Genomic DNA, 13,247 nt, shown 5'->3' with positions numbered 1-13,247 from the left:
CAAAGCTTCTCTATTACCAAATTAACCTTGTTGAACCTCAATTTCATTTCCTCACCTATTCAAATCAGGGTAATGCTATTATCTATTCATAAATTCCAATTACAGCCTCTGCCTTAAGGAGGCAGAAGTCTAACAGAGATTCCTGGGGCTAAACCAAGGAGCTGAGAAGTGGCAGGTCCAAAGTTCAAAGCCTTGTAACTCTACATGTGTGTTCTTTTCAGATATATCATGCTAAATCCTTTAACAGACATCTTTGCTTTTTTCTTAACAACAACAAAAGTGATTATCTCCTTTTTACCATACTGGTTATAAAATTTCAAACCAAGTTATTAACTGAATTAATTGAGTTATAATAAGGAAATGGAGTCCCTGGTTACCCACAACTATTAATCTAACAAGGTAGCTAAAACTAGCATTTCTAGTAGATGTTTGAACCTTCACCTGTGCCAATCTCCAAATGAATGACTTGGATTCTTAGACTCTACACTCAGTTTTCAGGATAACATGAACTACAGTAAAAATACACGGGGTAGGGTCCTGCGCAGACTGAGCAACTTGGTAAAAAGAGAAGGTAGAAAGAGAAGGTAGCAGCAAAGACAGAGGAGAGAACGTGAAAAGAAGTCCCAAAGATGATGCTGTTTAGATCTAAGACCAGCAGTCAGATTTTCTAGGAGAGACAATACCCCATGTTCAAGCAATGAAAAAGCCACACTTGTGGTAAGCAGGGGAGTCTGGGTGAGTGGGGCGCGAAGGGGAGGGGAAGGACCTATGCCGTCTATCTATGTGAAAGTCTTCATTGTTGAAGGACCGACAGCAGGACTTAGAATCCAGTTAAAGTGCTCACTGAGACACAGAGTGGACATTGGAAAATGCCACACAGACTCTGGGCAATTCTACCAGTCAGTCACGTCCTAAGTATTCTTCATGTGAAAAGTTTTTAAGATCTTGATTTTCAATGCAGCAAGTTGTTAGCCTGGCTCTGAATGCAGGGAACATGGGCTTGGCACTGGAGGTTCTTCCCACTTGGCAGTTGGAAAGAAGAGGCTGGAGTATTTACTATAAAATGATATGTTATGAGAACAACTATAACATGCATAAAATGGATGTGCAAATTACAACCGTCAAGCCTGATTTAGACTACCTGTACAACTGTGATAGAGGAAAACGACCTCCCAATGAACATACGTCATGCTCAGCACAAAATGAAACCACCAACCATGTAAGTATTCCTCATTTCAAGAAAGGAAACAAAAACAAGTTGACAGACCGGAAGGGCAATTTTCATTTCTTCTAAAATAGCCAGTCAACGTGAAGCTATCTTTTTGGTTACCTTGGTCACAGCTTTTGGAGAAAAGGTCACTGCGTCCACCACAGTGCTGAGGTCGCCTGGGAGGAGGCGATCGAAGTACTTCATGCAGACGTCACAGGCATGCAGCCACTCTGGGGGGGACGCCGGGACTTGTTTAACGAGGTGAGGGTCTCCAGTCCAGAACAGCTTCTGTAACCAGATGGTGTACAGAGAGCTTGGGGAAAGCATGCGGCCATCCTTTCCAGGGATTTTGGGAACAAGTTTGGAAATGGATAAGATATTCTGACTTGAAAGGATTGGCTCCAATGCCTCAAGAGGATTCATGTTTTCATCAGTCAGCTTTTTGTAATCAAGACCTATTGGAAAGGCAAGAAAAAGAGAGAGTAGTTTATTCCAACATAAACACACAGGAACTTTCAATCCCACACAGGGCCTCTCTGCATGGCTGAATGAAAAGATTCAGTTCTAACAGACAGCTTTGTTTGTCACTGAGATGAAACTGAAAATCTTGTTTCAATCCCTGCTTGCAGCTTGGCCAACTGTGCAGCCCTGAACAGGTCACTCTGTGAGTCCTAGCATCCTCATGTGTGCCCTGGACTTGGCAACATCTCCTCAATTCCTCAGTGCCCCATAGCACCTACATCCTCTTCTAACAGTTCTCTCACCAAACTGCACCATGTTCATCTGTCATCCATCTGACATCTCATCAACTACCTAAAGGCAGGGATTGAACCTCACTCCTTTTTCTCTGTGTCTTGTCCATGGTTGAATTCAGTTACTAAGTAAACCACTGATAAACTGAAATAAATTCTCACAATCATTATGAATAGCAGATGAAAGTACCTTATAAATTATAAAGGCTTCCCAGGTGGCTCAGACAGTAAAGAATCTGCCTGCAATGCAGGAGACCCGGGTTCAGTAAATTATAAAATTTCACAAAGATTTGAGAGATTTTAATGTAGTTAACTTCTTTTCTTTTTTTTCCCTTTTTCTTTCCCCACCTTTAATTGCATACCTTCTGGTTAACCTGTTAGTTACAAGCATAAAGATAAACAGACACCATTCTACAGATTTCCACAATTCATTAAAGATTCAAAAGCTCTTAAAGGCTTCATACATTCCTTAAACACATAGGTTCCACTGAAGTAAAATTCTGCCAAACGGCCTATTTTAAAGTGTCTCAACCTTGTCATTTATATAGATAAAATATAAACAATGGGAGTAGAGGAAAAAAGACCTCAGAAGCTTTGGATTTTAATACCAGGCCTTCTGTAAGTCACTGTGTGACCTAACTTTCTCTGGTATTTAAGTCTCTCAACAATAAGTAAAGGAGCTGGAGAGATGATAACTAAAGTCAACTAGCATCATAATACTGTGGTTTCACAGTTATGCCAGCCATGGTGGAAGAACACAATCATGTACCAAAAATGAAGTCCAAGACTGAATTGAAAGAATGAATTCAGGCAGGAAGATGATCATCTTACCTGATGCCACTACCTTAAATTTCTTCAGTAGCCGAACATGGGTTTCCGGTTTAATGGCGTACTTCCCAAGATCCGCACAGCCACAGCTCTCCAGCAGAGTGAAATAGTATAGCAGCCTTTCGTGATCAAAGCCGCCGATCGTGGGGTAAATATACTTGGCCATGTGCTTGTGAAAGCTGTCAGGGTCAGTCTTCAGTGTCTCAAAGAGATGAAGGGACTGGGCGCGGTTTTCAATTTCTACTGTGGACAAACTGAAATTAAGAGACAAATTATGTTAAGACTGGTAAGATTTGGTTCATTATTTTTTTTTAAAGTGCCCTTTTTTTGGAAACCTAGGAAAAAAGGCTACTTCTCACAAATTCCTTCTTGCTGCCTAATCAAATACAGTAGTACTATTTGTCTCTGGCACAGGTGCAGGTCATTTCCATTTCGAATGGTACTACAGGATTTTCACATTATCTCATGTGGGTCTAAAGTAACCCTAGAAAGTTGTATTATTTCACATTTCTGCAGCAGAGAGCAGCCCAGTGTTTACTAGCTAGGAAATGAACCCAGATCTGTCACCTTCCACTATGCACTATTTATTCATGTCATAAGAAAAAATGTAAAACTTGAGCTTCATTATAGAAATGTAAACAGATTTATTATTTCAGGAATTTAGGAAAAAGGGAGGTGAAGAAAAAGACACAACTTTCTGGCGTAAATTTTATATCCAAGAGGCTAGAACTGATATTCAGGAGACATAACCTTGATACTGTGTTCAAAAATAGGAAAAAAAAAATAGGAAAGAAGAGATACTTGCACTTGAATTGTCTGTACTTGAAGCCATTTGAATAAAGCACATATCTTAATGTTTTAATCTTGACTTAGACGTTTTTGTAATATAATTTATTAGAAGTTATTTAATGTCAAACTGTTGAAAACAATTTTAAAGGGTTCTGTTTGGTTAATCAGTTTGTGTTAAATGGGTGATGGAGAGGGCTGAATTTTGGTATCATACTTGCCTCCAGATAGAACACAGTGCCTCCTGCCCAGTTTAATCCTGACACCCCACAAAGGAAAAGCTTCAAGCTTTCTAACTGTAAGAGGTCTTCAGGCAGCCCTAGGCTCTATTGGAAACACCCAGCTTCCAGAGTTCATAGTAGCAGCAGAGAAAGAACCTGGGAGCAGAGAATGAGACCTGGAGCATGAAGAGGCCGCAAGCAGGATAAAAGTTAGGCTTTATATAGTTTAAAAGCAACTTCTCTGAAATATGACATTCTATTCATTGGAATCCCCTCTTTTAGAAAGTACCAAGACATGTTTTTGTTTTATGTAAATAAAGTTAATACACAATATACTTTAAAATCTGTATGAGGGTATGATAATACTTGGGATAAAGGCAGCAATCTATAAAGTCAAAATATCAAGCAATTCCAAAATGCTTTTTTAACTTTCACCTCAAGAGAAGTCCTATTTTTCTATTAAGATACAATTCAAACATCTGCAAAAATATCTCTCTCTATAAAAATGTTCCTGGACTATAAAAATGCCCCACAGTTTCCTTCTATTCATAACATGCTTTAACTATTTACTAGTCTGCCTGTCCCACATAGACTATGTACACTTGATGGCAAAAATGACACCACATCTTCTTTAGCTTTAGTTTCAAGCTAAACCTAAGTGCTTCCTTTAGGTACAAACGAAACACTCGACATGTACCTTATGAATGCCAAGTAGATGGGAGGATGAACAAAAACTTAGGTGTCATCTACAGACAAGAGACCTGTGCTCAGCACCAGGGAGAGTATCAAGATTTACAACACAGAACTCTCAGCCAGCAGTATGAAAATCCAGTTGCATTCTAGATAATTAGACAACAATGCACAATAATGGTGTGGGCTAACAAAGGACATGCAATTATATCCCAATCAAGAGGAGAACCACTTGTAGACATAGAGAACAGAACTGTAGACAGAGCAGGGGAAGGAAAGGGTGGGATGAACTGAAAGAGTAGCATTGAAATATATATATATATACCACATGTAAAAATAGATGGCTGGTGGGAAAATGCCATATAACACAAGGAGCTGAACCCAGTGCTCTGTGACAACCGAGAGGGGTGGGAAGGAGGCGACATATGTATACTTACGGCTGAGTTACACTGATGTGTGGCAGAAACCAACACAACATTGTAAAGCAATTACCCTTTAATTAAAAAAAATAATAAAAGGGTAAGGCCACTAAAGCTGTAACTTCAGAGGAGGTAGATATCAATGACAACAGAAGGTTTATTGAAAGAAGTGCTTGAAGTGGATATTGTAGAAAGGAATGAAGCAGAAATAATATGAACAAAAGTATCATGACGAGAGAGCGCAAGGCCTATACAGGAAAGAGTGAGTATAAATGGATGGCTAGTCCCAAATTCTTCTGGATCCTACAACTATTCAAAGTGTGCAAGGTCATCTCTGAAATACACAAGCAGGCCTCATTTTACTGTGCTTTTTGCTTTACTATACTTCACAGATACTTGAATTTTTTTTTTTAGACAAATGGAAGCTTGGTGGCACCCCTGCGTCATACAAGATGACTGGTGTCATTTTCCCAAGAGCGTTTGCTAACTTCGTGTCTCTGTGTCACATTTTGGTAATTCTCACAGTATTTCAAACTTTGTCATTATTATTATATTTAGTTACAGTGATCTGCGATCTCTGATGTGACTAATGCAATTGTTTTGGAATTTTTAAGCAATAAAGTATCTTTTAATTAAGGTCAGCCTGTTTTTTAGACGTAATTATTTTTGCACACTTAGACTACAATACAGTGTAAATGTAACTTTTATATGCACTGGGAAGCAAAAATTCATGTACTAGCTTTATTGTGATATTGGCTTTATTGCAATGATCTGTAACCAAACCTGTAATATCTCCAAGGTATGCCTGTACTGTATACCCAGTGGTATATGAAAGTCACAGAATTTCTGATGTTCCTTTGTAATTTGCTAAGTGAAGTTTGAAAACAATGTAGTAAAGAAGTAAATAGGAAGCTGTGTCATCCTGTTAAGATGATCATACAAAGATTTGCAAGCAGAAGAACATGCTCGATGGAAGAAGGAAAAGAGAAAAAAAAAACAAAAAATACCTTGCACTTGTTACACTGATAACGGTGTCAGACAAGCAGAATCTGGGTATTATCAACTTGAAAGTGAAAATGTTAGTTACTCCATCATGTTCAACTCTTTGTGACCCCATGGACTGTAGCCTGTCAGGTTCCTCTGTCTGTGGGATTCTCCAGGCAAGAATACTGGAGTGGGTTGCCATCTCCTTCTCTAGGAGATCTTCCCGACCCAGGGGTTGAAGCCAGATCTCCTGTGCTGCAGGCAGATTCTTCACCATCTGAGCCACCAAGCAAGCCAATTACCAACTTACAGATGAGAAACTGTCATTAGAGACAAGTGGCCTGCCTAAGACCAAGTGTCCAGGTCTGTCGGGACTCTGTGTGGATGGGTCTGCTCACCTGGTCACAAAGTAGCCAGCAATTGACGGAGCTCCAGCAGCTGTACTGATAAACATTTCAAAAACAGGATTCTTTCTCTAACACAGACATTAGTTCTCTCTCCCAGTGGCAAAAATCTAAGAGTTCTCCTGTCATACTTCATTCCTATCACCTGATAAACAGAGTATCTAAGACAGACTCATTTACAAAATGGACAATGACTAAATCATAATAGCTTTAGCTCATCTATGTTTGACTCGATTCTGAATATAGTCTCTTTCAGTCAACATTACCGACCCCCTTCCCACCCACCTACTCTCCTGTGCCTACAATTCAGTTTGCTCATCGTGCAATTTTCCATAATTATCTTGTCAAGAGAGATACTGGAATATCTTTACTGACAGATGATAAATACGAAAACCTCCCTCTTCAGGAAATTACAAGGTACTAAGATCTTTTATAGATGCCAGTAATCGATAATCCATTTTAACAGTTCCATCGAAAGAAGCTGTTATCTTCCCTTTGGAACAAGAAATGAAATCTCTACTTAGAAAACAATTCCAAAGAATGCATTCAAGAAGAGTAGGAAGAAATACGTGGACTTTTCACTAATCAAATCAGTGGTTGCCCTTAAAAACTGTTTAAGTGCTTTTTCTAAGTTTTAGCTGTAAGGCAGCTCATTAACTTTCAGAGATTAACTACAGGAAGAAGCTAGCATTAGTTGTACTAAAGGCACAAGGAATAAATTATTGGTACTAATCCCACAATTAGGGGTTCAGTAATGGCTTCTAGTTGTCAATAACCCAAAAATGTGATTCAAGAACAGCATGAATTGAAAGGACTTACATTCATTCATACAGGGAAACAGATTTATTCAAATGTATTATACTTTACTTAATCTGAGACTGAGTGATACATCATTCCATGAGTTGACTGTAAGGAGTACACAGAGGGGGCTGGAAGGAGAGAGGTGAGGGCTCCTGGGAGAGGCTGGAAGGAGCAGAGGGATGGGCCGAGGGGTCCCCCAAAGACTAACCCCAGTAGTATGAAGATACATCAACCCACATGAATGACCATGACCCCGGGTGAACAGGCCCCCACCACTGACGCTTTACACCACTGTGGAAAGAGATGATTCTACCCTTTAAATCACAACTCCTCCAATGTGAGGAGGGAAACTCCTCCTCGATGTGAGGGAAACAGTCGAAGATATTTACCACACAAATGCCTCCAAAGGAACCTGATGGCACAGACCTGATCTGTAGCGCTGCCTGACAGCTGCATACGTGATTAAGTGAGGGAAATGGGGTGAAACAATGATGGCCTTTTTCAGCTTCTCCAGCATGTTAGTCAAGTGCCTTCACAAACCAAAAAATGAACTTTCACTCTGCAAGGTCACCTACGCACTTCATGAGAGGCTCAGTAATGAGGACCTCGGAGTCGACTTCTCATCACACTGGCGCTTGGCAAGCTCCTCTGTAGAACGGTTTCTATGGACAGAGCAGTTATGCGGAAGGAAGGCCATGTGAACAGGCTTCGTCTCCTCCAGAAAGACAAGCCTGACCCCTTAAGCCTTCTCATTTCTCATAAATTGCCAACTCCGACTGGTTTATAGAGCCTCCTATTATTATCTCTCTACCAAAAATATTTTAAAGGATATTATAACACAGACACAGCAATAGGCATCCCTTACTAAGCACTTCTCAGACAGCAAGTATTATGCCATCTTATTTAATTCTTATGAAACAGGTATCTTATAATTGATATTCACACTGACCTGAAAAATAACTGTTCAAAAATCAGATCTGCAACCTTAGGTTGACAGCTGTCAGAGGGTGAGTTCAGTAAGTCTGGTCTGTTTCCAGAATTAATAGCTGTTGTTGTTTAGTTGTTAAGTCATGTCTGACTCTTTTGCGACTCTGTGGGGTCAGCACACCAGGCTCCTCTGTCCATGGGATTTCCCAGGTCCCAGGCGAGAATACTGGAGAGGGTTGCATTTCCTTCTCTGGAGGACCTTCCCAACCAGGGACTGGACCTGTGTCTCCTGCTTGGCAGGCAGACTGCTCCCCACTGAGCCACCAGGGAAGCCCAGACTTCAAGCAGCTACTCTTTTCACCCCTGAGCATCTGCTACAGCATGCCAGGTATTTTACACAAATGTCTCAAAGCTTGAAGCGGTTCTGCAACATGGAGTGAGAATACTCATTTTGCAGAGGAGAAAACTCTAGGAGTAGAAGGATGAAACAACTTGCTCACCAAGGACACATTAGAAGGAAGTCACAGAGCTGTGGTGTGAATCCAGACCTGTAGGATTCAAAGCCTGAGCACTCTTCACAAGATGACAACAGGCTCCAGATGCATCTTTTTCTTGCTACATTTTGTGCCAGTATGAGGGATTTTTTTCTTTACTATTTGGGAGAAAAGTAGCCTTAAGTATCGTAACACAGAAAGGAAGGTAGCAGATATATGAAAAGAATTGCCTCCATTTGGGTAATGGTAGCATTTAGTCCTTGGAGAAGGCAATGGCACCCCACTCCAGTATTCTTGCCTGGAAAATCCCATGGACGGAGGAGCCTGGCGGGCTGCAGTTTATGGGGTCGCTAAGAGTCGGACATGACTGAGCGCCTTCACTTTCACTTTTCACTTTCAAGCATTGGAGAAGGAAATGGCAACCCACTCCAGTGTTCTTGCCTGGAGAATCCCAGGGACAGGGGAGCCTGGTGGGCTGCCGTCTATGGGGTCACACAGAGTCGGACACGACTGAGGTGACTTAGCAGCAGCAGCAGCAGCATTTAGTTCTTCCGTTTTTAGGACTTGGTAGATTTTTTTCTTATGCACAAGGCAAATCACAGTTGTGATCAGTATCATGGCCCTTTGGGCCAAAGAAAGATCAAAAGTTAATGCATGGCTCAATTTTAAAAAATGGGTAAGATATATGACCTGAATTTCTCTAGTCAAGCCTTCGACCCTAATATGGATTCTTCCTGGACTTGAATTTTTATTTACATAATTTTTCAATGTTACAACATACTTTCAAAAAGCTAAGCTGCCTTAAATCCCCCTTTCCACACACTAACTATTCTCACACTAACTCTTCAACTAAGCCAAGAGATGAAAGCCAGAACTGAGAATTCTCTACAACATGGCACTCTGGACATCAGCCTATGAACAACAGAAACCCTCAGCTTCTGTTTCAACACAGGAATAGGCAGATACATTATAGCTCATTGACTTCCTCACAGCTATAATGTGCTCTTGCCCATCCTTATATGTGAGACCACAGAGTCCTAGCAGACAATATACAACTGATTGTGCAAAACAGCACAGCACAGGCAGAGTCCCTTCTCAGCGTCTAAAGAGGTGGCACTGAACTGACCAGCTGAGACGAAGAGGTATCTCACCGATCTCTGCCACCCAAGCAAGATCATGCAGATAATCAATCCCCTGGGTGATGGAAAAGCACATATCAGAGTGAAATGAAAGTGTAGGCTGTGTGGCCTTCAGGTCTGCAGCTTAAATAAGAAGGAAGAGAGTGGGGTTGTTCCCAAAGCTGACAGTCAAAGGTATCTCTGGCCCCTGTGTAGTCGTCCTTTGCTCACTGGACTCCATTCGCTCCAGTCACCAAGGCTGTTCCTCTACTCAAAAATGCCAAGAATCCACTGTCCCAGAACTGGCTCCCTCTGCAAATGCCTTTTCTTCCTTTCTCCAAGAGTGATCTGTTTGTATCTCCTAAGAGAGGTCTTTCCTATCTGCTTCTTGTGGGTTTCCTTTAGGGTACTTCTTATGACTAGCAGTTTGTTTTTAGTTGTTCTTAACTGTGTGTGTGTGTGTGTGTGTGTGTGTGGTGCAGGTCTCCCCAATTAGAATATACGCTCCATAAGAGTAAGGAGGAGTCCATTTTGTTCATTTAAATCTGTGCTCGAAATACAAAGGTACTAGTAAAAGAGATGATAATTCTTCATGAATAAACAAATGCGCTATTCCACCAACGAGAAGCATCCTCTGCCATTTCAAAATGATCCTGTGTCCAAAACTTAAAGACATTGATGGAATCAGCAGAATTGACAAGAGCAATAACAGGAATAATCTTGACAGACTGAATAGCCATCTGGCTCCACACCTGCCACAGAATTTCTCTAATCTTTATGACCATAACCAGGTGGGGATCATGGTCCTCATAACTAAGAAAACAGCAATGCAAGAGGATCAACAGACTTGATCAAGGCTACACAGTTGGGGTTACGGGGAGCAGAGCTGGATCTTGAAATGTGGCCTGACTCCAAAGCCCACGCCCTCATACCAGGCCACACAGGCACTAGTAGTTAACGTCATCTCTAAGATGCACCAAAGTGCCTAGAACAGCCCAAAGGTGAAGAGGGCTGTGAAGGCTGCGGTGAGCAAGAATCAGCCCTGAGTTCAGGGAGCTGAACGCACCCAGGAGAGTCAGGGCCGGCCAGCTGGAGCTGACTGCAGGCACATGGACCCACAAAGCCATCTCTGATGTTGAAAACTACCAAGAAAAAGAAAGAAAATGAGAAGAAATAAGGGGAAAAGGAGACCAGGAACTCAAGTTTGGGTGTTTATGACAATTATCTCTTTCTTACAGGAGTGAAATTCTAGTAATCACTACCATTCATTAAGGATCGATCATGTGTCAGGTTCTGTAGGTTTGACATTTCACCATGAAATCATTTATGACTTAAGAATATAGGAGAATGAGTTTCCAAGAACTGAATTCTCCCATGCAGGGACACACAGCTGGCGAGACTATCAGGATGTACTCACGGTTTCTTGATCAGAAGCGTCTGCTTTAGTGTACAAGGCTGCCTCACCCAGCCTGTGTGCCTGCTTCTCTGTACACCGGCTGAGATGAGGAAATACCTCCAAATTCAACCAAGATGAAGGAGAGGCAAAATTATAGAAAAATCAACTTCGGGGGCAAAGATGACTTTTTTAAAGAAATAGTAACACAAAAACTCTAAAATAAAGAACGTCTTTTTCTTGTAACTCCAATCTATTGACATCTTATTGGCATTGATTCAGCAAGTAAATATTGGGCAATTTCTACTGTATTAATGGCTGATCTTTAATACTTGTGTGACTAAGCTGGACTGAATAGTATGGCAAATAACAGTCTTTTAAGTAAAGAACAGGGAGCACCAAACACCACTTGCTAAATCAACATTAGGTGTTTTGTTGCTCATAAGTAATGACATCAGGAGACAATAATTTCCTGCTTTTGTAATTGCTATGCATCTGCATAATCACACTTCTATCCACTGTAATGATATGCTGGGAACAGTCATGCACATTACTAGATTGCCTGATAATTTATAATATATTCAGAGACCAATGGGGCATCCTGTTTGGACAGATATGACAACCTTTTATGTAACAGTCAATGAAAAGAGACATTTAATAAAATGCCAAAATTTTTTAAGCCAATATGCATTTTTCAATAAACATTTATTTGAACATGTCTATGCCTCCAAAATGAAGTTACTGCAATATTTATCACAGATTAATACTGTCACCCATGTAACAATTTCATAAATATTTAAGATGTAGATTGTAGAATTCCAGAAATATTAATAAAATTAAAGACAATAAGTTATAACAGGTCTTGACCATTCAACTGGGATGCTGGGAAAGATTGAAGGCAGGAGGAGAAGGAGACAACAGAAGATGAGATGGTTGGATGACATCACCAACTGCATGGACATCAGTGAGTAAGTTCCGGGAGCTGGTGACGGACAGGGAATCCTGGCGTGCTGCAGTCCGTGGGGTTTCAAAGAGTCAGACACGACCGAGCAACTGAACTGAACTGACCATTCAACACTATCCCTCTTCTTTAAACCCTTTTGTCCCATAGCTTCCCTAGAACAACATTCCTCCCTCTCAATTGCTGATTTTGTCCCTTTTGCGGCAGCTCTTTCTCTTCCTAATTGTGGAAGGTCTTCAAAGTTTGTGTTAAGTCTTTCTTCTCTCTCATTCTACATTCACTTCCAAAGAACACCAGCAACATGGCTTATTTATCATCTATGTGCCTATGACTCCCAAATTACTATCTCCAAACTCCACCTTTCCTTATGAATCCCAAATCTGTAAGACACACTGTCCACTTGATCTTTCATCTTGGGAACTGCCACATGTATAACACTTCTATTCCTTTGCCTTTTCCTCACCCTCCCCTAACCGTGTGTCCCTAACTAATATCTTCTGTCTCAAATGATGTCATCATCCAATGGACTGAGCAAGTAAAGCCCTGGACATAATTTTTGACCCTCCTCCTTTCACTCACCTCCATAGCTAGTTTATCCTTATTATTTGACTTATTTAGTGCCATCTATTTCACTTTGCAGGAATCTCTGAAGCCCATTCTCATCACTCCTCCAGGCTGTGGTCACCCATCCTATAGTCTATTACTATCATAAGTCCCTAAACAGTCCATATATGTCTGCAATGGCCTCCCTAAAATCTTTCCTCAACACGGTGGCCACAATGATCTTACCAAAATGAAAACCTGATCATATTACCTCTCTGTCTTATCAGAATCCTTAGGTACCTTCCTATCACTCTCAGGAAAGAGCCTACAGTCCTAGATAGGGCCCACATGGTCTTGTGACAAGGTCTGGTTTCCCCCCATCTCACGTCATGCTCCACTGACTCTCAGGGTCTCACCATATCACCATCTATTAGGCCTGCAGAAATCAGGTTCCATCCTGTCAAGGGGCTTTTTACAGTAAACTGTCCTGCCTTCCTAGAAAATGCTTCCCATCTCTCATAGTATATTCAATACTTAATTTTGAGTCAATAGTTATGCCTCAGCTCAAGAGTTATTTCCTCAGGAAAGTCCTCCCTAACTATGCCAAATCCCCGAGTTGGGCTCTCTTATACAGGGCCTGTCGCAGTTTTAATTTCACACTTGCCTATGTCATTATTCAATTATGATCTGTCTTCTACCCTAGACTAAAAGTTCGA

The 13,247-nt window shown here is 41.0% G+C and overlaps 1 protein-coding gene across 1 annotated transcript in view; it reads right to left on the bottom strand.

Annotated features, from left to right (window-relative positions):
- NBAS (NBAS subunit of NRZ tethering complex) overlaps nt 1–13,247 on the bottom strand; it is a 312,019-nt gene that overhangs the window by 91,777 nt on the left and 206,995 nt on the right. The window contains exons 43-44 of the mRNA XM_070451500.1: nt 2,794–3,044; nt 1,331–1,665 (exon numbers count right to left, since the gene is read on the bottom strand). Coding sequence (XP_070307601.1) covers nt 1,331–1,665; nt 2,794–3,044 — 586 coding nt within the window. The remainder of the gene's footprint in view (nt 1–1,330; nt 1,666–2,793; nt 3,045–13,247) is intronic.

This window comes from Odocoileus virginianus, chromosome 2 (genome assembly GCF_023699985.2).
Source record: "Odocoileus virginianus isolate 20LAN1187 ecotype Illinois chromosome 2, Ovbor_1.2, whole genome shotgun sequence".
Classification (NCBI taxonomy): domain Eukaryota; kingdom Metazoa; phylum Chordata; class Mammalia; order Artiodactyla; family Cervidae; genus Odocoileus; species Odocoileus virginianus.
This window is presented reverse-complemented; position numbering and strand designations above follow the sequence as displayed.